The sequence below is a fragment of the Leptinotarsa decemlineata genome, unplaced genomic scaffold (assembly GCF_025532065.1).
Source record: "Leptinotarsa decemlineata unplaced genomic scaffold, Ldec_3_MD MMD2_tig00003902_RagTag_RagTag, whole genome shotgun sequence".
Taxonomy (NCBI): domain Eukaryota; kingdom Metazoa; phylum Arthropoda; class Insecta; order Coleoptera; family Chrysomelidae; genus Leptinotarsa; species Leptinotarsa decemlineata.
The window spans coordinates 2,749,951-2,775,868 of NW_027412598.1; the positions used below are offsets into that span (position 1 = coordinate 2,749,951).

Genomic DNA, 25,918 nt, shown 5'->3' on the forward strand with positions numbered 1-25,918 from the left:
CTCCATAATCATTGATTTATTGTACAACTGGCAACACCTGCTTGCACTAGCAACCGGTAAAACCTCGATCTCCATCTCTCTTTGCATCGATTACGTCACACGCGTCTCTCGCTCTTACACACACATACACATCTTTACATGAAATATTAATTATTTCCCAAATCTAAGTATATTTTCCTATCTTCAATATGATAATGACGATTACATTCTACGGAAATCAAAAATAAAAATGCTGTCAAGTTTAATGAATGAGTCAATTTCGGTCTCGACAAAACTAACGCTGTAAATACCCAACATTCGCAGTTAACTTCAATATCTTACGTTGGTGTAGAGGCTAAAGACAATGTCTACCACGCGGACGATCCAGGTTCGAATCTCATAACTATAAACTTTTTTTAATGAAAATCACGTGACAAGGGGGCCTGAGCGCTGATGCGGAATCCCAAGGGGGCCGAGGGCGGAGTACTAAGGGAGCTGATAGGTTAGGTAGAGTACCAAGGGGGCCGAGGGGCGGAGTTCCACGCTTGAATCGCTACGATACTCGTTCCATCCTGCGTCGATGACGTCACACGTTTCCCCCACTCCTGTTTGAACCAAAAATTGCAAAAAGTTTAGCTTCATAAGAAAATACATGGGATTTTGCGCTCGTGGTCTCTTTGTTCATCTAGTGATATGGCAAATTATACTAGGAACTAGAAAATTGACATGTTGCTAATTTACGGAGCAACGAAAAAGAATGCAACTGATGCAACTCGATGCAACTGATGCAACCTGCTAGGTATATTCTTGAGTTATCATATTGTTACATAAATGTATTATTTCTTTTTCATATTCTGAATCACCAGATCTTGCTCTGCTAGATTTTTTCCTTTGGAGAACAAAAATCAGGTTTACAATATACCACAATCAACTACTCGTGAAAAACTAGAGCATAAAGTAAGGGTGGCATTCCAGAACATCACTGAGGAACAGCTAACTAATGTGATGCGCGCAACATATGAAAAAGTTGAACTTTGCCGTGATCAATCAGGAGGCCATTTTGAAAATGTATAACCTTAATGAACTAATTTGCGACTTCAGATGATGTGGTGCTGCAGGTTTTTCCGGGTTTTCCTGTAGCTGAAAAAGCAAATGCGTCACTGGAATCAATTAAGTCGCCCCGGAGCGCTAATTAATTTTTATTGTTGTTTTATAATTCCACAAATGAAGTTCTTGAAAATTTGCCACTTTCTTGCAATTATTCAGAAAAATAAAGAAAATAAAGTATGTATGTCGCATCAAATTATTCGTAAGAAAATGATTTTTCACAAAAAGCCGGCGAGCCACCCCCCACCCCCTTTCCATTTGAAAAAAACAAGTTTACTGGAAAAATTCATATTTGCGACTGTGAAATAATTCTTAAAACGACTGTGAAGTCATAAGCCTCAAAGTCGTAGTTTTCCATGTTACTTTATTAAGAATTGGGCGATTTACACGATCCATGGCATTCTAGATCAAAAAATAAAAATTGGAATAAAAATGATCTCATTTGTCAAATTTCAACAAATGAATTATTATTGGATTTAGAATGTCATTCTGGATCGAAATAAGTGAAAATATATAGAATTTCCCATTTAAAAATCGAAAGTTGTGGTCATTTCTGGTGGAACCGGAAGTACGGCAAAGCAAGTAAATATGTCAAAAAATGTAAATTGAACTATAATACACAACCTCCAAATTTAGTTTTTCTATCTCCAATAATAAAAAAGTTATAGGTAGAGAATCACCCGGTATAAAAGTATTTTTCACAATACACTAGTGAAAACCACACTCAAATCGGTAAAGTTGTTTTTTGAGATTAGCGCGCGTAAACACACAGAAAAACGGCAGAAATTCTAAAAATCATTGTTTCGAGTTTTATTGCGTTGATAAAAATCCCCAATAATAGTTTTTCTCAACTGGTAGCCGGTTTGGGGACGTGTGTGATTTGTTCCACTCAATCAATCAACCGTTATGTGAACCCTTCGTCCAACCGAAAAACAGATTTACAAAAATGTATTATAGACTAGTCAACGGTGTTGAATAAAATTTTCTGCAAATTGTGTATTTTGCATGTTGTCTCTTGAACTGGTATCTGAATTTATCCATGCGAGAACTGCGTGATTCAACTATCGTTGAATCACGCCAATAATAAGTGCAGTCAATGTTTAATTTGATTGATTCTAAAACCTGTTGGCATAGCTTTGCAGCTAGAAGGGAACCACATAATTCTAGCCGTGGAATAGTAGCTCCAGCTAGAGGAGCAACACGGGACTTGGAAAAAGCCAGCTTGACTGAAACATCTACAAATTAGTTTTTTGACGTGACATATGCAACATCCATAAGCCAGTTGTAACGCATCACTAAAAGCATGAATTTGTACATAACAGGCAATCCTGTAAAAGAATGTGTCTTGAAATCCTGATCGTGTTCACATGGCAAATATTGTTATAAAATTCATACCACAATTTGAGTAATTCAGAAGATAATTCTTGATCCCAGTCAATTCGCAATTGCCATAATTTCTGCAAAATGAGCTTAGCAGTTGTTATAACTGGTCCAATAAGACCAAGTGGATCAGAGATTTGGGAGAAAGTATTCTACGTTTTGTGAAGTTCGAATAAATTGGAATCTTGGTTATAAACTGAAAATTGTCATTAACATCCCATATAATTCCTAACGTTTTCGAAGTTTGATTGTCCTTAATCATGAACTGGATTTTATTAGTTTGATTGCTATTTTTATGAGTTATTATACGGCGATCTTTGGAAATCCATTGCCTTAGTACAAATCCTGCGCTACCGAGAATTGAATTCACTTCACAAATAAGTGCAAGAGCTTCATCGAAACTATTCGCACCTGAAAGCCAGTCATCCATGTAGAAGTCTTGAATTATTGACTTACTAGCATTAGGAAATTTGTTTTGATTTTCAATCGCTAACTGTTTTAGGCATCGCGTAGCCAAGTAAGAAGCCGGACCTGTACCGTAGGTAACCGTATGCAATTTATAGTGCGCCAGAGGCTTTGAGGGATCGGATCTCCACACTATTCTTTGGAAATGTTGGTGATCCGAATGAAGCTTTATTTGTCGATAACATTTCTCTATATCCGCCGAAAAAACTGTATTATGGATTCTAAATCGCAACACTATGGAAAAAATATCCTCCTCAATTCTGGGTCCAATCATAAGGATATCATTCAAAGATTTACCTGATGATGATTTAACGGACGCGTCAAAAACAACGCGCAGTTTCGTAGTAAGGGATGTTTCCTTTGATATGCAATGGCGGGGTAGATAGTATTTTAAATTGTTATTATTCTCGAATGCAATGGGAGACATGTGTCCAAGACTTAAGTATTCGTCCATGAACTGACAATACTGTTCCTTGATGGAACTATTTTTTGCAAACTTACGTTCAAGTGATTGGAATCTTTGTATTGCTATTTCTACGGAATCTCCATGTTCATCATAATTGCGTGATAATTATCACGCAATGGAAGCTTTACTATGAATCTGCCAGTTGCATCACATCTGAAGTTATCAATAAAATGTTTTTCAAATTCAACCTCTTCCTTTGTGAAGCAGATTTGTTTATAGGGCATTCCTCAATGAGCCAAAAGGCCTTTAACTGTCTTTGTAACCTTGCAGATTCAGTTGTAGATACATTACAAAGAAATTAATTAGAATGAACAAAATTATCATATAGAGGACCACCAATGATCCACCCTAATTTAGTTTGTTGCAGTATAGGCTGATTGTTAACCTTAACTTGACCTGCGCAAAGAAGTTCAAAGAATACACTGGAACCTAGTAAAAGGTCTATTTCCGCGGATTAATAAAATAATGGATCTGCAAGAGATATGTGATTAGGAATATGTATTTTATTCCTATCATAAGTACGCTGAGGAATATTATCAGTTATATCGTTTATGATAAAAAATGATAGATCCATTTGATAACTGTTGAGTTTTGATTTGATTCGAGCATGGGTGACTCTATTTAGTATTTCAGTTATAGAATTTATTCCAGAAATTGGGACAGAGCCGCTCTGTGCTATAAGATTCAACTTTTAGAATAATCTGTAGGTCATATAATTCGACTGGGAGCCACTGTCTAGAAGGGCCCTACATTTTATACATTTGCCCTCTGCATCTGCTATATACAGTAGAGCTGTAGAAAGTAAAACGACATTATTGTCATGAGAATGTGCAATAATTTTCTGATTTGATCTGTTGTGGCTGTTGGCAACAATTGGACCTTCAGAAGGATCTGACTGTGATGAAGTAATATTATTATTTGAAGTGGATGGGGAGTCATGAGACGCATGCACCTGTAAATCGTTAAACGTTCCTGAGAAGTTCGTCGAAGACTGACTAGAAGATGAGGAAGATTGCTTCCTAAGCTTCTGTTTACTAGAAGATATATCTTTCTCAAAATGATGCAGAGTGTTGTGTTTTTTAGCACAAGATCGGCAGGAACTACTCAATGAGTAGAATGACCTGGACGTAAACAATTGGTACCTACTTCTAATTATAATTTTTTTATTCTCGAATCTATCCTTCAACAAATTCCACGCCACTGGATAAGTTACTGCATTCACCTCCAAGGAATCGATGACCTTGGCTGCGTCACCCTTCAAACATGATTGAAGATAGTAAAACTTTTGAATATCGGACTAACTGGAATTACTATGAATAAGTGATGTAAAGGTGTCTGCAAAATTAGACCATTTATATTATGTTCCACTAAATTCAGGCAATGACAACTGCGGTAGTTTTACATTACAATTAAATATTTGATTCACTGACTTGATGAAAAGACGATGCACTTGGGGTTGGTTTACATAAAAGATCTCTTGTTTTCGAAACAATAAGAAAATATTTGTTTTCGAATAGATTTCTTTCATCATGCTGTGATGAATCATCATCCAATATTTCAATTTGAGATTGGATATTATCGAATTCGTCGTAAAAGGATTCAATGCGCTGCAAACGAGTTGCAATTTCTGTTAATTTGCTATGATTTGCTGTATCCTCAATGAACCCTATGAATCTTATTAATTGTGATTTTATTTGACTCCTGCGGGCTACTAGTTTTCTTAATTCGGTAAAGGTAGCGAATATGGTAACCTTCAGGATCTTCATGAAACTTGCACAGATCAAAACATAAAAAAACACTGTAGCAAGCGAAATTTTCGTGCGGAAAATATAATTTTGGGAGATATGCCCTTTTTTAGTAAAAAAATGGGTTTTTGGGAAATGTCACTTCAGCAATCGGTAGAACACTATAAACTTTCTTTTTTGTAGCCAACACACCAACTGCACCTTTATTCACATATTTACTGTTGTTTTTTTGCAAATAACATTGGATAATTCGTAAAAACACATATATTTTCATTATAAACCCAACGGTACATAAACAAACGTCAAAGTTGTCCAACTTTACCACTCGCACAGTGTTGCCAAGTGATTAGGCAAATTTTACAGATGATTTCAGATGAATTTCCTCTTTTTTTTTTTCAGACAGTTATTCACCAATTTATCGCAAATTTTTTTTTCGTATCGGGACATTAGTTTCGAAATAACGTTGTTCTGCATATATTCATCAGTTTTTTCAAATATTTTCATTTCTAACGTATTTTTCTTCTCTGCCAACCCGATAAATGATATGCAGGAAGGGTAAAGAGATTTCGAAACTGAGGAGTTGGCCATGTCCGTAAATTGCAAATCTAAACGATTGAGTAAAACAATTGCTATTCAGTTTTGACAGTTCGTGGCATTTGTACTGCTCAATATGAATTTGGTCAAAATATATAAAATTTGTGATAATAAGCAAGATTTACTCATGCATTTGAGAAACTGGCGGCTAATATCGCAAGAAGGAGAATATTTATGTCCCAAATGTGATGGACCTTTCAGCCTTATTGACGACACACCAAGGTAAGGGACGCTTCAGTTTTTTTTTTGTGGGGCTTCAGATCTGTGCTGGGCTTTATGTACATTTCATTCACAATCTCATTTAAAGCGATCATCATTCATACTCAACTCTACATCAATAGTCATTGTTTGCAACCGATTTAGTAATGAATACAAGTTTGTTTTAAAGTTTAGATAGGTTCTGAATTTTCGGAAGCAATACGACAATAATTATAGTATGGGAAACTTTGCAAAAACTTACTTAAGAAAGCGAGTCTACAACTATTTCGAGTTTGCACGGCTTATAATTATTCTTAGCTAAGGCGTTTTCTGTTGCTTATGTATTCAAAACGTATTCGTCTGTGATTCAAATAAATTCGTTCTGGCGTTCAAACGATGATGTCAAATCAACTATGATTTGAAAAGTATTCATGATGATTCAAAACTAGCGTGAGATTGGTTTTGAAAAAGAATTTGACGTTACGTTAGTTGTCAGTTCCTGCTTTATTTTGATCATTATAGTTTATGAAATGCTGAAAACTTTTTTTATCAAATACGAGGATTTACAAAATAAAGCTGGGACATTATTACTTGCACAAATCCGATTCTATTTGATGTTAGAGAAAATTGAAAAGTTTGTTTTTATTATTGATTTTGACATCTGACACAAATTGAATCATTCCATTCTGGCGAATCGTATTATTACTGACGTCACTACGAAACGTTTGAATACACGCTCCCATTCTATTCAATTGTAGAACAGATCAGGTTAGGTCAGGTCAGGTTAGGTAAATTCTACAGATGACTTCAGATGAATTTCCTCTTTTTTAACCATTTATTCACCAATTTATCGCTATTTTTTCCATATTGGGACGTCAGTTTCGAAATAACGTTGTTCTGCATATATTCATCTGTTTTTACAGATGTCGGTTTTACAGGGTTCGGTCATGTCAGGTTAGGTTAGGTTGGGTCGGGTTGGGATAGGTCTGGTCAGGTTGAGTTAGGTTAGGTCGGGTTAGGTTAGGTTATGTTAGGTCGTGTTAGGTTAAGTTTGATTAGGTTGGGTCGTGTTAGTTTAGGTCAGTTTATTGTAGGTCAGGTCAGGATAGATTAGGTCTGGTTGGGTTAGGTCAAGTGAGGTTAGGTCTGGTTAGGTTAGGTAAGATTAGGTTCGGTTATGTTAGGTCAGGTGAGAGCAGGTCAAGTCAGGTTAGGTTAGAGCAGGTCAAATCAGGTTAGGTTAGGTCACGTTGGGTTGAGTTAGGTCAGGATAGGTTAGGTCTGGTTAGGTTAGGTTAGGTCGGATTAGGTTAGGTTAGGACGGGGTAGGTTGGGTCGGGTTAGGTTAGGTTGAGTCGTTTCAGGTTAGGTAAGGTCAGAATAGATTAGGTCTGGTTGGGTTAGGTCAAGTGAGGTTAGGTTAGGTTGGATTAGGTTGGGTCAGGTTAGGTTGGGTTAGGTCGGATCAGTTCAGGATACATTTGTTCTATCACGCACGGTGTGCATAAGCATTTCCTCCTTCCCAAAAAAAAATACATTTGTTCTGGTTGGGTTATGTCAGGTTGGGTCAGGTCTGGTCATATTAAGTAAGGTTGGAGCAGGTCAGGTTGGATTAGGTCACGTTAGGTTAGGTCAGGTAAGAGGTCAGGTTATAGCAAGATTGGGTCAGGTCAGGTCAGGTTGGGTAAGGTCTAGTCAGGTCAGGTTAGGTTAGGTCTAGTCAGGTCAGGTTAGGTAAGGTCCAGTCAGGTCAGTAAGCTTCGAAAAACTACACTTTTTTCATTTTTCAGGGTAGACGGTGTGCACAAATACGATATCTGTTCGAAAACAGAAAAAACGGAAATGTTCTTATGCCAGAGAATTTCGACATGGAACATTTTTTTCCAAACCCAAACTATCTATTTTTCAAATACTGGGATTTGTCAACTTTGAAAATTTCCAAATCTGCTGCTGTAGATTGGGCAAGTTTTTGTAGGGAGGTGGTTTTCGATGCATTTTTCACCAAACCAGAAAAACCAGGAGGCCTCGGTATCATTGTGGAAATCGATGAAAGTACATTTGGAAAACGCAAGTTTCATCGAGGCCATAGAGTTGAAGGACAATGGGTTTTCGGTGGTTTTGAGCGTGGTACGGGAAGAGTGTTCATGGTAGCAGTCGAAAGGCGAGACACAGATAACCTTTTACCTTTAATTGAGAACTGGATTGCTGGAAAGCATATGATTGCCTTTCTCGTGACGGCTACAACCACTTGAAAGTAAATTGTTCAATAACTTTCAAAGACCCTGAAACTGGTGTACACACCAATGCCATTGAGTCATCTTGGAGGCACGCAAAGACGGTAACAGTTTCGAATGGGCGTAAGAAAGCACACATTCCTGGAAATCTTGCCCGCTATATGTTTTATCAAAGATGTGCCCAACTCAATTTAAACAGAACCGAAGAATTTTTTAGATTGGCAGGAAAACTTTACGACGCCAAAAATTCCACTAAAGAGTCGAATGACGTTCATGTGGTTGATGAAGAAATTAAGAAACCGGCTTATAATATTTCTATTTTACAAAAATGGCCCTTTTCAGGACCGCCTTTTTTTTCTAAAGAATTCGTATGGCACTGAGAATGATGATGAAAATTGTTTGTCGAACTTGCCCGAACGCAAGCTAATCGAGCAACTGTCTTCATTTCTTTTTCAATACTGAATGGTTGTTTGTTTTGACAGTCTATAAAAATCTAAGTTTTTACATAAAGCTGAGAAAAATAGTAAACTAGTAATGGGAATGCGCACGTTAGGCCCCCATTTCACAAATTCTAGGAGCGCAGATATTTCTAGAAACTATTCGCAAAAACTTTTTCATATTTACCCAGAATGAAGAAGTTTTGGAAAAATTGGCAACGTCGCATTGTAATCTTCTCATGTTCTCCTATTTCCACGTTTGACATTTAACGCTTTTGTAAATGTCAAATTGATGAATTTTAAATCATTGAAATAAGCAATAATTATTCTTTGTATATTTGTGAGCAAATCACTTTTTGTATGGCTCTAAATTACTATTTTATGTGTTCTGGCAGGTCTAAAAGCAGTGAAATAGTGCAGATAAATTGCTTGTGTTTGTGTATTTCCACCGACCACCGTTGAGCATTAAAAAAAACTATCTTCCAGGCATTTCCGCAGAAAAATTTCACGATTTGGTAAATTTTCGTTATCTGGACACCCGGCGATTTTGAAAAAATTTTTGACTCTACTTACGTATTTTGATGCGTAGATTACGAATCCGAAAGAAAAAAGCGGTGCTCTCCCTTATTTAAAAAGTTACGGCCCGTCAAAGTTCAGAAAAGGGCAATTTTTCAGCCTTCTTTTTCACCAAATAAACTATTTAAAAACACAAGCATTTATTCACTAGGTCACCTTTACACCTTATTTCTCCTTCTTTAACACTTTTCACTTCAATAATCAACATTTTTCTTATAAAAATGTTAAAAAATGTACGGAGCTGCTTTTTGGTTACATATCACTGTATTTTACGTTTTTAAGGTTAATGATATGGTTGGTACGACTGATGCAGTCCATATTCCTGAAGTAATTCAAATGTTTTTTACCTTCATTCTTTAGATCGTAAATTGGTTTTTGATGGTGTATTACGAATTTGAAATAGTAGGCGACGGCAAATACCAACCGCTTTTTACTGAAATGTCACTAGTAACTAACCTAAAAATAGAATAATGTCACCAGGAGAAGCATTCGTTTTTAAATTAAGTTTTTTATAAGAAAAATATTGATTATTGAAGTGAAAATTGTTAAAGAAGGAGGAATAAGGTGTAAAGGTGACCTAGTGAATAAATGCTTGTGTTTTTAAATAGTTTATTTAGTGAAAAAGAAGGCTGAAAAGTTGCCCTTTTCTGAACTTTGAAGGGCCGTAACTTTTTAAATAAGGGAGAGCGCCGCTTTTTTCTTTCGGATTCGTAATCTACGCATCAAAATACGTGAGTACAGTCAAAAAATTTTTCAAAAACGCCGGGTGTCCAGATAACGAAAATTTACCTTTTTTTGACAAGCAACGTCACTGTGACGTATAATCTGTCTTTTATATGGAAATTGAATTGTAATTATTTGAATTGAATAGCATCACCTATCTATATGGAGTTAGGTTTGCTTGAATACTGATGAAGATCTGATTTGTATTTATTTTTGCATTTATTGCAAATGGTTAATGGTAAAAAGTAAAGGGATTGAAAAATAAATCGGAAAGGACTCTCGGATTCTCCCGCTTTGTATCTTCCGTCCTTGCTCCTCTTCTTTGAATAACATATATCCGTCTCGTGGGACCAATGTATAACTTGTGGTGCTGGAGTGCCTTGCTGTTGAACTGGACTGTATTCGTATCTTATTTCTGTACTCCTATCGATAACACTTGAATCTGTGCTGGTTCTGGTAATTGAAAATGCTGTTGCATATATTTAATCGATGTATATTTTTACGGAGTTACAAAAACCAACATTTCTAATTGTCGTTGTTTGACAATCTCTCCTTTCTCTTCTGTCATCATGACAGTTGTCATAAAACATGACAGGGGCGTATCATAAGAAATTCAACAAAGCAAACTGTTTCGTATATAACTTCTGATGAAATAACTAGAATTAAAATAACGACAAATTATTAAACACTCTAGTCATATGCTTAGCATTACGACTATTATTTTTATTACCGAAGGGTATGCTAGAGTGTTATTATTATCATTTTTCCTCAAAGGTTCAGCTGATTGAGTCCTGCCCCGAAGCTCCGACACAGTCGAGAGAGCGCGCCAACATTATCAATCAGTGACTACTCCCCACACCGTGGGATAAGTCATCATTGGGTCTGTGAATCTTTTGAATATAACATATGTATCTGTCAATTGAGTACTATCAACCTCAGCAAAAACATATTTCTGGAAGTGAGACTCCAAGAAGGGGAAGGGGGTTGTTAAACAGCTTTCAAGGTGGAAGAGAGAAAGATGAACGGTTCATAAAATTCTATTGGCGGTCCTTTCAGATAAACCCACCCTTCATTATCTGTAAAGATCTGAACGTGAGTAGATTTATTCAGTACCCTCCTCTGATTCGAACCCACTATTTATACCTATATTTATATCACCGGCACTAGGAAAACTCCTTTTATGAAATATTGTTGCTGGTCGTAATCGGTCACTGACACTGTCTAACCATCCACAAGTGCTAATTGTCATAATATTGTTTACAGTGCCTCATGCAGAATGCTGGACAACAGTTTGGCCAAGGAGGTGCGCCTTCCCACCGAAGTGCGCTTTTCGGGCACTCGGAATCGACGGTAAGTATTGCCCATTGACGTAAAATAATCAACACTTACACGATCAGATCATGAGTATTTTGTGATTTTTCTCATTCGTATTTTGTGCAATGACTTGAAAGTTATCTACAGAAGTTTCATGTGTGACTCTGATGCAATAGATGTGAGTTGAAAGATACGTCATTATAAAATAGTTTTTGACTAGTTTCTGTCCTAAATCTGAAACTATGTAAAAAAAACGTTAGGATTTAGGTGATCGTAAATTTTTTCACTAAAAAAAGATTGATGTTACAAGAAGTGCGGAGATGAAGAAAATATTTATGAATTTTATTTTCTGTTGCTTGGTGAAGCATTTTTTTGAGAAACCAGGGCATTGACAATGAAGAGAAAACCATTCGACGTACCGCTTTTGATCTTGATAATTTAAAATATTTCAGAGATAATATGTGAAATTATAGCTTTACAAAAAGTTTCAGAAAGATTTGGCTACTTTGATGAAATCGTATTTTTTACCCTACTGATGATATACATGCATGTTGCCACGGAGCAACACCATGGCTTAATGTTTAAACCAAAATTATTCAAACAATTGCATGAAATTGTTATTTTTCAAGCGGCTAATTTTTGTATTTTCTTTATTGAAATGTAAATAAAAAAGGTCTCATGACTCACGTTAAGGTTATTATTTTTGGAGACATGAATTTTCAAGGGTTTGAAAAATCTGAAATTTGGATACTTTTGACTCATGAAAAATAAATATAAAAAAAGTATAAAATATAAAAAATATTTTGTTTCTGTTCTTTATACAATAGTTAATAGTATCCTTGATTGAGATTTGAAAAAATTAACTACTAGTCAACTTCCGTGTCTCAAAAATGTTCAATCAAAAACATATAATTTCAACGAAAATTTGTGAACATAATAAGTCTAAGATTACTACTCCACAAAATTCAAGTCATTCAAATATTCTTATCGAATTCTGAAGCAATCATAAGTTTTCAAAGTGGTGAAAGTCATGAACTGCATATATTTAATATCTAATTCAAGTATTTGATCCTAATGAGTGTAAGTACATTATATTTTATATTAATAGCTCTCCAGTAATTACATCACATGTTGGGAATGATATTTCAAATTTTGTTAAAACTGTTGTGAACATAAAACATAAAACTTGGTGATCGAAACACGTGTCGAGGTGTTAAAAATAACGATTTGGTGTTGGGAAAAAACTCCAGTAATATTCATTACGTGGTAGGAGATCATGATGAAAAATGAAAAATAAAACTTTCGTTTGTTGGCTTTCTTGACTGTGCTCATTTTGTTAAGTTCTATATTCTCAGTATCTTTTTTCTCCTTCAGAATGGTTTTGTTTGTTACGTATAGTCTCATAGTAGTTACTATGGTGTAACTCTCTAGTTTTCTAAAATTTACCGTAAGGCTTTATCTCTGTTTTTTTTATTATTATCAAGCTTGCATACCAGACTGATTTCGTTAGGTTGACCACTAATTATCCTGAGATCAAAACTAGTTGTGCTATCGATGAATTGCATAAAGAAAGAATATGGAAAATGTGTTGTCAAAGAGATCAACATTTGAGAATCTTCTGAAGAATTTACATGATTAGATCTAGGCACGACGAAAGCAAGTGCATTTTCAAGTTTTTCTTTGTTATGAAGACATTTACAGGAAAGTCAAATAATCTATAAAGATTGCCGATAGCAATGGTTTCAGTCTTATATTTAAAAGAAATCCATACTTGTTCAGTCCAACATACAGCAAGCCGGAAATACTTTTACAAATGAGTATATTTTTGAAATATGCTGGAACTTTTTATTTATTTCCCATTCTATGTTTTCTAAAATATTGTAACCAGTAAAAAACATCATAACACTAGAAATATTCGAATTTAACAATGTTTCTAATACAGTCATAACTATTTAAGACAGTGTCTTTGAATATCGAAAATATATCACATATTAATCTGAAATTTATATTTCAAAAACTACACCCCACGATTTGATTTTCACAAACTTTGTGGAGATCAAATCGTGAGGTGTAGTTTTTGAAATTAATATGGATATTCATCAAGTAACTGCCGAATCAATCAGAAAATGAAATTTATATGACGAATATTCAGTGACGTAATAGTTAAAGCTATAAATTGAAGTATAATATAAGAATAAAGTATAAAAACAATATCTGGGAAGTTGGATAACTATGATAAGAAAATATCACTGTTTTTTTAAGAAAATCTCTGAATAATCAATTTGATATATTTGCTCAACGATAGGATTAAACAGTAAAATATGCAAGTTTCATCTTGCATCTTGATTTTAACTACAGGTTTAATTAATTTAGGATTTTTCTTAACCATTCCTGTTGAAATCGGAGGAGGCGGTTCAGATTAGCGTCACTCAACTGAGCGATACTTCTTCCTATTTCTTCAAGAAGAGAACTGTTCGTCTTTCGTTACAATGGCTTAGGATTGCTCGCTACGGTCCCTGGGAAAACGTTCCTATCGACTTAGAATTATCAAAGTCCACCACTCAGCTCCAAAAATTTTAAAACCATATAAACTACACCGATATTACTGATTTCCGTTTCTTCTCCACATGACTATACTTTTCCAAGGTTTGTTCTTAGAAATTTGAACCTGATTTAGATCTGGTTTCTCATAAAAATATATGAAGGTTAAAAAAAAAATTTACAATTCGAAAAATCCGGTGGGATATTTAAGTAATAAACAATTTTCACAATTGGCTATTTGCAAAATATATGATACTAGCGACTCGACCCGGCATAGCCAGGGCAGTAGAACACATATGCCTACATTATTTTTTAGCCATAGTTTCACATAAACTTTCAACTGATAATTATGTGATTTGATGAAATTCCTTCGTGCGACCTAACCTTCAAAGTGATTCACTCCGCAAAAAAAAAAACAACGCCACTGCAATTCAGCTATATTTACTCATTGTACAAATCTTGTAGATATACCTATGTATATCTGTAGATATACCTATGAAGATATATAGATTTTTTTGGTAATACATACATAATTATCAGTTGGCAACATCAATACAGTAATATTCAGTTCCGAACTGTTCTATCAAAAATTACTTCCACTACATTTATACGCATTCGGTATAAATTGTAGAAGGTAATTGATGAATTTAAAGTATTAATAATATATAAACTGGTAATAGTTAAATCCTTATTGATGATTGTTACCTTGACCCTACTTTGGCGCAAAAATAAATTATTTTATTTTTTCAGTAATGAAAAACTTTTCACGTGGACAGTGAAGGTTGAAAAATTCTGACGTTTTATGTCGACAAACACCAATCTTCAATTTTTTTTATTTATGATTCTAAGATATATTTACGGAATCAGATGCATACTTATATACTCATCCTCACATTTACATGATTGTTTTGTAATCCGTCAGTGCTATTCATATTGAATATAATTGAAAATACTTCTATAAGTTTGTATTGGCTTCAAACAAGCGTTTTTGTGTGTTATTATGGTTACAGTTGAAAACTGTTATTATGATTTTAGGACAATTAATAGAGATGGTTTCTGAGCAAATCAAGCACAGAATGGAGAATGAATATCAAATATTTCTTCTTCGTACTGACGATGCCCTATAGGCTGAAACAGTTGTCTACCGGTGGCTCTTAAATTGGAATCAATATGGGAATGATCAGAATAGTAATAACAATACTCGACTCAATCACTTCAAATTCATTTCTTCGCGAATAATACAAGACTTTTCATGATGAGCGTTAATTAGCCGTTTCTGGCAAAATATTCAACGGATCAACCTGAAAATTCCACAGTATGCATAAGTCAATATGACCTACACGCCTAAAATATTTTAGACGAAGCGGCGTTGTCGCTTCTACTATAAAATAGCGGCTTCTTTAATTTTTCAAATGGAACACCCCGTATATAATATCATATTATGATTCATTATCCCTTTGTCAACAAATTCATATACTATATCCCTATACCTATCTATTACAGTTTAGAAGATATAAATTAATTTCGATATTTTTTTTACCAAACATGAACTTTAATAAATGCTGATAATCTTGAACTCTCTTGCACTAAAACGATCAAATTTGAAATAAAGTGGAGTGATACTATGGGGATCTGAAAATAATAAACCCATAAATTGATGAGTTAATTTAATCGTCAGTATATTTCAGAATATGTTCAAACACATCTCCACCTCTACTCAAACAAACATGTATTCTCTTCAAAAGATTGTCATGTGTAGCGCTTCTGATCAAGTCTGGAGTCAAACTATTGAAAGCAGTTGTAACTCTCGATGTCATATCTTCCATTGTTGTTATTGGAGTAGAGTAAACCATATTTTTAATGAAACCCCACACGAATTAATCCAATGGATTGCCATCTGGTGTTCTAGGAGGCCAACGAAAAGGTCCATCATTACCAATCCATCTGTCTTCGAAGATTTCGGTTAAAACTTCGCTGACTGAATGAGAATTGTGGGGTGGAGCACCATCCATTTGGTACCATACACGTTCTCTTCCTGGTCTATTATTCAAAATCATTTGAATTCCATTCCTTAGTAAATCTTCATATTTTGATGCATTCAAATTATCATCATAAAACTCGATATAAAAAATTGACTCATTCTTTAGGGCACAAAATACATTGAATTGCTATCTTTTTTGAAAACCCCATGGGGATTTTCTGGCGCCCAATAATGACTGTTGTCTCTATTGAAAACTCCATTTTATGTGAACTTGGCCTCATCTGTCCATATGATATTGTCAAGGAAATGTTCATCCTCTTGAGTCTTGACAAGTAACCATTTAAAGATTTCCACTCTACGAGGTGAATCAGTCTCTTTCAAATGTTGGACACAGTAGAACTTATAGGGATGCAATTTATGCTTATTAAGAATTCGAAAAATTGTCACGTAGGGTATACCTATCTCCCTTTCAGCGTCGTGCAGAGAAGCATTTGGAAATGCATGAAAGTATCCCAAAACTGTTATATTGTCATCATCATCCACTTTAGTCTTCTTACGAATTATTTTTGGACGGAAGGTTCCATTCAACCTACAGTTTTTTAGTAGTCGATTTATCACATTATTATTCGGCTTCGGAAGTTGTGGATATCTTTCATGAAATACTCGACATGTTCTACTTGCAATTCTATTGCACTCACCATAAATTATTAATAAATTCAAGAAAGCTTCATTACTGTAACCTAATCTTGACATTATTCTATTATAATTGGTAGCTATCAATCAGTAAAAACCACCAACGAAAGTCTGACGTTAAATAATTGGTTAATTTATTTTTCCAAAACACACTATTAAAAAATAATAATGTGTACTGTTGTACCTTAGAGACCAATACCTCAATGTATACAAATTGTAACTTTTTCTAAGGTAGGTACATACCAATTTCGAACTGAGACAGTTAAAAAACTGAATCAAAAAGAAATATTACTAAGTATAAAAAAAAGTTGAATATCCAAAATAAGTGATGAATTCAAAAAAACGAGCAAGAAAACCACGTCAGTTTCCGTTTGAAACAGTTGTATCTCGAAAACGGTTCAAAATAGAAATAGTATTATCTGAACAAAGTTAATCTAAAATTGGATGTAGAGCTCAAAAATGTTGAAATATACAGGGTGTTCCATTTGAAAAAATTGAGTTCCACTCATTTTTTCATGAGATCAAAGTATCTGCATTTTTTGAAGACCCTGTATGAGGCAAATGAAAATATGACTCGGCGTGAAGATCCTCATAGTATCACTCCACTCCATTTTGAATTTGATCGTTTTAGTGCAAGAGAGTTCAAGATTATCAGCATTTATAAAAGTTCATGTTTGGTAAAAAAATATCGAAATTAATTTATATCTTCTGAACGGTACTAGGGAAATAGTATATAAATTTGTTGACAAAGTGATAATGAATCATAATATGATATTATATACGGGGTGTTCCATTTGAAAAATCAAAGAAGCCGCTACTTTATAGTAGAAGCGACAACGCCGCTCCGTCTGAAATATTTTAGGCGTGTAGGTCATATTGACTTATGCATACTGTGGAATTTTCAGGTTGATCCGTTGAATAGTTTGCCAGAAACGGCTAATTAACGCTCATCATGAAAAGCCCTGTATATATGTCATGCTGTATTTAAGTTATCGTTTATTATTAGGAACATAAAAAAATAAAATTACAATCTGAAAAGTAAAACATGGGGGTGCAAAATTTAAACAATTTGTTTTTCGATCTCAATTTTTTTAATCAGTACAACTGAAAAATAATCAAATCAAATCGTAATTGTATGAATTTCAAGTAAAAAAGCCTTTAAAATAAAAAAACAGGTACCGATTTGAATATCACGAAAACCATGGTATTATTGTTAAGAATCACACGTTGAAAGGTAAGACTTCGTTAACCCTCAGCTCAGTTTCTACTTCAGCGGGTTGATGAAGAAACATTTCAGTGTGCCGTCCTTCCCGCATAATGTTGTCATTATCATTGATTTTGCTAAGAACATGTCTCTTTTCAATCTTTTTCTGGGTATCACCAATCGAAAATATTAGTAGGTATTTGTATTTTCGGCACATATCAACACTGTTTTTCTGAAGATAGCATTATTTTCATACAAAATAGGTACAAAAAATAACTGAACTTTGACGAAATATTAGTTCCACACTACACCTAATATGATTTGTCTTCGTCGTTGCCTACACAATTAATTGAATTAAAAACGCTTCCACCGAATGCAATGTACCAAATGCGCAAAAAGGGTAATATGCTGATTTTTTTTTATTTCATTATTTGAAAGTTTATGTTTCTAACAGTACATCTGCAAAAAATCTGAATTTTCACTCTTTATCTTCCCCTTCAAATTAATAGTTGAATGTGGCGTTCACCGAAACGTGGCGTGGTCAAACTTGACGTCACATCAGCCGATTCGGCGACAAGGGAGTACTGGCGGATACCGCGGGCTCTTGCTCAGTTGTTAATTGACATAAAAACCGGAAAATTTTGTGGGAAACTTGGGAGATGATTTACTTTTATAATATATAATTTTCAATACAAAACTAAATTAGCCTGAATGAGCCCATTGCCCAATGCAGTCCCCTTCAACTTCTTAGGTTAAGTTATGGATTAGATTAGTTTTCAATAAGACAATATGAAATTGAAAGGCCCGAGTTTGTAGAAAATGCGAGACAAAAAAATGTTGTACGCATACGGAAATCTTTGTATTTCTGAGATTTACGCAATCCAGATATAAGCAATTAAGATATAATCGTTTTCACACTGCTCTGTTTATGAACTGAAGAGATATATTAATCAGAGATTCGCGAGAATTGAAAGTTCCTTAGCGATACAGTTGAAGTTTTGGTGATACTTTAATGAAATAATAATAACAAGTATCTTTATTACCCATTCAAGTAAGTTAATCGAAAAAAACACTTTTCAGGAAAGAAGTACATTGAACCAACCGATTGAGTTAACTGTTTTTCACAAATGAAAGCATATTTGTCAAAAATTACAAAAATCATTTCAGTCCTACCCTAATGAAACTTGGTAGATGGTCATAAAGTTGGCAGATAATAAATAATAGTGATATTCCATATGCTGCCCTACTTTAATTGCGTCATCGAATAAAGACATACTTTTCAGCAATACACACACAGGGCATACACTTTTTCAAATGTTTTTGTCTGTAAAACTTGAAGTAGTTGGTTTTTGGTATAGTTGTCTTCAAAATACAAATTTTTATCCAATAAAACACTTTGTATCATCTATCGTCGAATGTTCATTCGGTACTTTGATGAGCTGTCGCGAATGATAAGAAGCGTTGTCAAGAACTATTATACTATTCGTATCCAAATTTGGGATCAATGGTTTTCAAACCATTCATCAAAAATATCAGCTTCCATGTTCTTATGATAGTCAACATTGCAGTCCTCAAGTTTTCTTCCACATAATTTCAAAGAATTCGGAACATATCCTTTACTTTCTCCGCAATGCACAATGATTAGTCGCGATCCTTTGTTTGTAGGCATGTTAGGCGTGCACATTCTCGAACCATCAATCCATCCTTTCGTAACTATGTCATGAGTGTCAAATAGAAAATTTTCCGTTGTTCTTGTCTATATTTTTAGTTATTAGTTTTAAGTATTTGTTACGCAATTCCACTATTCATCTGCTTTCCATAACTGTTTGGCGTTTGTTTATTATTTTAAATTTAAATCCCAGTTTCTTTATCCAATTCTGGAGAGTTTTGTCACAGCAGCTCACGTTATGGCCGGAATTATTCAATTTCTTCCTTATGATTTCAATGGACTCATTCAGGTTTATTTAGATTTTTATTGAAAATCATATATTATAAAAGTAAATCATCTCCCAAGTATCCCACAAAACTTTCCGGTTTTTATGTTAATCAACAACTGAGCAAGAGCAATTGAAAATGAGGTCGCCCGCGATACATTTTGACGTCACACCAAGCAACGAGCTTCGAGCGGTGGCAACCGGGCCTGTAGTTGGAGATTATGAATCGCTGCCATCGCGATCGCCGTCAGCACACCCTTGTCGCCCAGTCGATTGATGTGACGTCAAAGTTGACCACATTCAACTATTAATTTGAAGGAGACGATAAAGACTGAAATTTCAGATTTTTTGCAGATGTACTATTTGAAACATAAACTTTCAAATGATGAAATAAAAAAAAATTGTTAAATTAGCCCATTGTAGTTATCTCATTGCTTTTGTAACAGTCCTATATTGTTTTTTAATGATTTTATTAGATGAACATCTAAAGGTTTTGGTAATCCCGTATCACATCGCGTCTCACGTTCATAAGGTTTGTTTTTGACTATTTTACGTACATTTGAGAAAGGAATTTCGGTCATATCTGATGTTGCTTGTAATAGTTTGTTTCCCTCGAAATTAAACTTGAGATGTAGGGGAGCCCACGATGCAAAATGGGGATTTACTCGAGCGTCATTGAGACACCTTAAGTTGCAAAGCTTAGATGATGAGAAGAAAAAAATATTATATAATATAAACCTTTTCATCGGTGGGGAAGCGGCTATAGATTTTTAAATATGTAAAAAAATAATAATGCATGGACATACTCGAGCGCGTCAGTTAATGATAGCATCAATGTCCTACGTATTTTTATTAATGTTGGTATGTTAAACTGATCGTTCGCATGATGTGGGTGGTTATATGTAAGGGTTAAGAGTGAAAAGAAAAAAAAATAATCGAGCGTTTTAGATTTTCTAAGGGTGTGTTAAGTAAAACAAAAAAAAGATCTCATTCAATACTCTGACGATTTCGATCTAACGCAAACTCGCGGCCATTATTATAATGTGCAAAAAAAATCAAGCGCGTCAGGTTAAGATATATATGGTTCATCTTTATGTTTTAGACGTGCTGTCTCATAATCTGACGATTATCTAGAGACTAGAGGGAGTCACTTAATCTGACAAAAACAATATTTTTTTTTAAATTCATTGAGCTTAATTAATTGAAAAACTCAGGAAATAGCATGCAAATAAATAAGTGTATGTTTTTTAAGTAGAATACTTGTATTTATGAGAAAATAATATTTTTAAAATGCTCAAAAAAATTAATTTTTTATAATCAGTTGATTAATTAATGAAGAATTGGCTGTGGAATTGGCCACGGTGGTAGTGCGCCCGAGTCACGATCGGAAGAGTGGGTTCGATTCCCGCCTCGACCAGATATTTTTCTGGGATGATTCTGCAACCGTCTTAGGAATCACACGTTAAAAGGTAAGACCTCGTTAGTCCTTAGCTCGCACAAGTTCTCAACTTTTGAGAGTTGTCGTTCGTATTAGTTCGACAGCTGATTAACGGAGAAACAGATTTTAAACAGATTATTGAAGAAAAGAGAAATGAAACTTTCTATGTTTTCTACCACTTTCATTTATAACTAACGTTACTGCAGTTTCGTCTTATAAGGACATTTTCAAACTTATATATTGTATAAGTTTGAAAATGGACTAATATATTATATAAGTTTGAAAATATCCTTATAGGACGAAACTGCAGTAACGTTAGTTACAAATTGTGATATATTGTCCTTAATTTGAAGGAAATCACAACAACAAAAATGATACACGAAGTGTCTAACACAAGCCTTTATGTTCAACTAACTCTAAAACACAAAAACAGTTTGAAATATAAAAAATGACCTCGAATCCGTACAAGTACGCTGCCTTGTACAGTGTGTCATAAAAATGTAAGAACATATATTACACAAATAAAAGTGGTAAAAATATAGAAATTTCTCTTTTCTTCATTATGATTTTCTAACACTTAGTAACGGCTACATCCATCAATTAATTGATTAAATAATCATCATCTTCATCACGAACGAGTCTCTGTGATCAGCTGTGATGGCGTCATGGCAACAATAATTCCGACTGGAGACGGAGTGAGAGACTAATAGATAGAGAAAATGTGAATAGAGAATAGAGGAATAGAAACTCGGAGAGGGTAATATAGGTATCACACAGCTGCACGCATTAAACTTTATCGACGAATTTTTGTTATTTCGGCTTGCGGAAATCGTCAGATTATATAATTTTAGTTATCCTTGAATTATTTCCTTCAAAATAAAGGGAAGAAATAAAATGACTACAATATTAACTCTCCACAGACATGTGCAGATCATGCACAGAAGTTTCTTTCAGATACAAATTGGAAGAATAAACCTTATCGAAAAAAGCACTTTTACATGAACATTGAATTCGAAAATCACTTTTTCCCATGATCTGTACTTCTTTATCCCTTATTGTGGTTATTTTATGTATTCCTTTCTTTGGTAGTTTCCCGTATTGTTTATTCATTGATGAAGAAGTAAACATTAAAAAAAATTTTGGAACTATAATATAATTCCAAAATAGTAGGCACTAAATTCTCAGAAATGACTGTGATGTTTTTGCCCGCCGTTTCGGCTCTGCCGAACCCTAAAAACCTGATTCGGTCCCCAGCGGGGCAAGCACAAAGTATATGCTCTTCTGTTTCACCGTTAATGAGGTAGTCGGATAGTCAAGTTGCAAGATTCCCACCTTGATACCCGCGACAACCTTCCCATATGAGGGTTGTTGCACGTCAGCAACACCTGACGATGCCTTAGACTCAACCGTGCAGGACTTTTTCGCCTCTGGTTTTGGTGAATCATCACTTGAGCGCAAAGGTTTGCTAATCTGCTCATGGGGGTTTGTTCCTCCACCTGAGACAGATTCTGCGTACGCCGCTCAAGAATTTGGTGCAAGGCGGTTTCATAAGGTACCCCGCTCTTGAGGAGACAACTCAGTCCGTTTCCTGGCTGCACCATCAAACCTTTTTTTTATTACCGTGACAAAGCGATGATACGACGAGAGGGCGCCCGGTATCTCGAAGGTTCCGTAGAGACAGCTAATAGGGTCAGTGTCATTTATCCTCTCGGCACAGATACACACACCTTAGGATTAAGCCATCGTTGGGATACCATTCAGTTAGGGAACAACCGAACCACAAGTGATTCTGTCATTCCCGTATCCAGCGGGCTACGTGGAAGCAGGCATCTGATGGTCGGTTTGCTCAACCTCCACATCCCAAGCCAATGCACTCGCCGAAAACAGCATGCACAGTGGTTCAGGCAGTGAAAGATGAACAAAGACAGCCAACCCGCCTACTAATTTACTAATACTGATAAAATATATGGAATCACAACCTGACAACATGTTTTTGTTTTGATGTAATATTTCTGAGAATTCAGGGTCTATTATGGAATTTCAGTGTGAGTATCTCTCCTAAAATATTCTCTTTTCAGTTCAATAAACAATTTATTATTTGATTATGAAGCTACTTTAAGGAAAATGTTACTGGAAAAACTCATTGTCAAAAATGGTAGTAAGGCTATGCAATCTGAGACCAATCTACTACTAGTAGAAAGCCAAAAACTTTCTTTCCCAAAAAATTAATCACTCCTAAAAATATAACCCCTTCAAGCCAAATAAAAGTTCTTCAACGTATCAATTGAACTAAATATATTTCCGAATCTTTGGTCAGCGCTGAGAGGCTAGTTAACCATACAATACATATAACTGTTGCCGAAGGAGAACACAGTTTCAGTAAATTTAAACTGATTAAAACTTATTTACGTTCCAGGAAAACTGTCAAATCTAATTATTTTGTCCATTGAAAATTGAATTGTCTAAAAGTTGAATCATTCGTAAATTAGAAGAAAACGCCAGTGCATAAAGCGAGGAAAATGCCAATTTTAGATTCTTAACATAAAAGAGGGATTCACTTGGGACATAGCATCATCGTATCAGGTAGCAAAATGGCAAAATCGTTAATATGTCAACACGTACAAAAATTCATTATTATTGTTATTACCTGAGGCGATGAAGCTATTCCAAGTGTATCGTAAATATTAATTTACGATAATAATAATGTGGTACAATTGTACCACAATACGAAACTTAAGGAAAATTAATATAAAATCTGTACATTTTCAATAGCCTACATCTAATTTAAGGACAGGTGATATAAAATGTTACTCAGCATTTTAGCAGAAACTATACCTTTACTAAATTGACACAACAGGAGATCTCGCACCGCTTGAAAAATAATATAGGGTCGCCGCTGCATAATATAAATTGAATTTCTCACTCGAATCAAACATGAAAATCAATTCAGGTTAAGTTAAGTTAATACTTATACTTCATATTTCTTACTGTTTTTTGGGGTATATAACCTTCCAAAATCTGAAAATTAAATCAAGAGAGAATCTGCTGAAGTTTAATAAAGGGCAAACTGAAAAGTTCACCCCGAAAAGTTGCGTTATTGCACAAAATAAACCACTGAAGAGTCCAATCAGTCAGTAACTTGTTGTATTCATAAATTTTGCCTACAAATTAAAAAAAATCAATTGAACGACGTTTCGGAAAACAATATTTTTCTGTTTCCAAAACCTGAAATTCACTTTTAAACGTTTGCCTCAAATTGTGAATAGCTTCAATTATTTTGACATACGTCAGAAGAATGAAATGTCCAGACGGCATATGCGATAGTCTACATGAATACATATACTGGATGTTTTTGAAAATTCATTCAAGGTTTATATTTCCGTTTTCAACCTCTCTTCTGAGTAATGGCAATTAATTTTTTTATGAGTATCTTTGGTGATAATTTTTGTTTCACTCCATTCTATAGCGTGATCACCAGTTGATTTTAGAATATGCTCCGCTATCCCCGATCCTGCCATCTGCCTTCTTATATAACCACGATGTTAATTTTTCTCGCATCTAGTGGTCTTGAGGTTTCACCAAAATACCTTTTACACAGGAAGAAGGTATATCGTAAATAAAATCTTTGTTTTTCCAACCGTATTTTCGGATTTAGTATTAGTACTTTAGTAGTTTGGTAGTTGTAAACGTTGTTCTCATTAAACTATAACCGTCACAACCAGTACTTGCACTTCCCTACATCATAGTATTATGGGAAAGGATAAGAAGAATTAGGTCCAGGTATAACGTCAAAACCTGCTTCAGATCCGGAAACAGCAGCCTCACGAAAACCAGGCCACCAAACGCGGACTGCAATTCCAAGAATTGCATTCACCGGATGCCCTGCGAGTGCGGAAAATCCTTTAACGGTGAAACTAAAAAGCCATTGAGTCCTCAATGCCGAGCACAAGAAAAACACAAAGCGACGAGAAACCCGGAAATCGGTAATAGTAGAGCATAGTTGGACTCATCAACATAACATCAAGTGGTTCCAAGCTGAGATCATGCACAGGGGAAACACTGGTTAAGGAGGAAATTCAAAGAAGCCGCATATATGTTGTCCAACAACGCATTAAGCCAGACTAGCGTAGAGATACGCAACATATGGAGGAAAATGGTCAACTCCCGCCAAACGGTCAGCTCCTGCCAAACCGGTGAAGCGGAGAAAGGAAAGAGGGGATAGGTGAAAGCTTTCGAAATAAATATTCATCTCTCGGAGGACCCCAAGACGATTTAAGATACTAACAATCGAAACGTCGTGAAGTAACTTGGCTTGAAGCCAATTTTTATTTCTCTCTAATTGTTAAATGTTTAATTGTTTTTATTGTAATTTCATTTCAGGTTTTTTTGCTTAATTTAATTGTTATTTTCAGCTACTCATTTCAATTTCATTCATTCTTTCAGGGATTTCAAATTAGTTTATATCATGTTAAACAGTGGAAGTCCGAACTAATGATATGAACTAATGAACAAACGTACAACTTTAACCGATGCGTTTCAGTTTCTCAGACAAACTGAGAACATAGCGTATGACGTTAGTTGTGAGGTATGTGTATTGTTGTTGGGTTTGTGGTGATTGTAGGATCTGTATACGTTGTGTATTGATTTCACCAACTTCATTGAGGGCTCTTTTCATAAACTTTTCCGAATATGCGTTTTCTTTCAAAACCGTTGTAGTGATAATTCTTTTCTCTTTCATATTATGAACTAAATTGGAAACTGTCTTTGCCCTATCACATCCCTAATTGAAATCAAAAGTGAAAAACTATCGTGGAGAGATACATACGTATGAGAATATTTCGAAATATCCATCTCTCCCAGCTACCTACACAGTAGGCTCTGGTAAATCTCTGTCGGAAAACAAAAACTT

At 34.9% G+C, this 25,918-nt stretch overlaps 1 protein-coding gene and 1 pseudogene across 5 annotated transcripts in view; both read left to right on the top strand.

Moving 5' to 3' along the window:
* LOC111513229 (uncharacterized) overlaps window positions 1-25,918 on the top strand; it is a 241,047-nt gene that overhangs the window by 178,940 nt on the left and 36,189 nt on the right. For 3 of the 5 annotated variants that reach the window (XM_074178523.1, XM_074178524.1, XM_074178522.1), the window contains one exon: window positions 11,168-11,254. In XM_074178523.1, the coding sequence (XP_074034624.1) occupies window positions 11,174-11,254 (81 nt within the window). In that variant the 5' untranslated portion in view covers window positions 11,168-11,173. Of the gene's footprint in view, window positions 1-5,933; window positions 5,959-10,795; window positions 10,997-11,167; window positions 11,255-25,918 lie in introns of those variants that run through there. The other 2 variants (XM_074178525.1, XM_074178521.1) reach the window with 2 other exon arrangements.
* LOC141483693 (uncharacterized) lies at window positions 7,112-9,197 on the top strand (annotated as a pseudogene).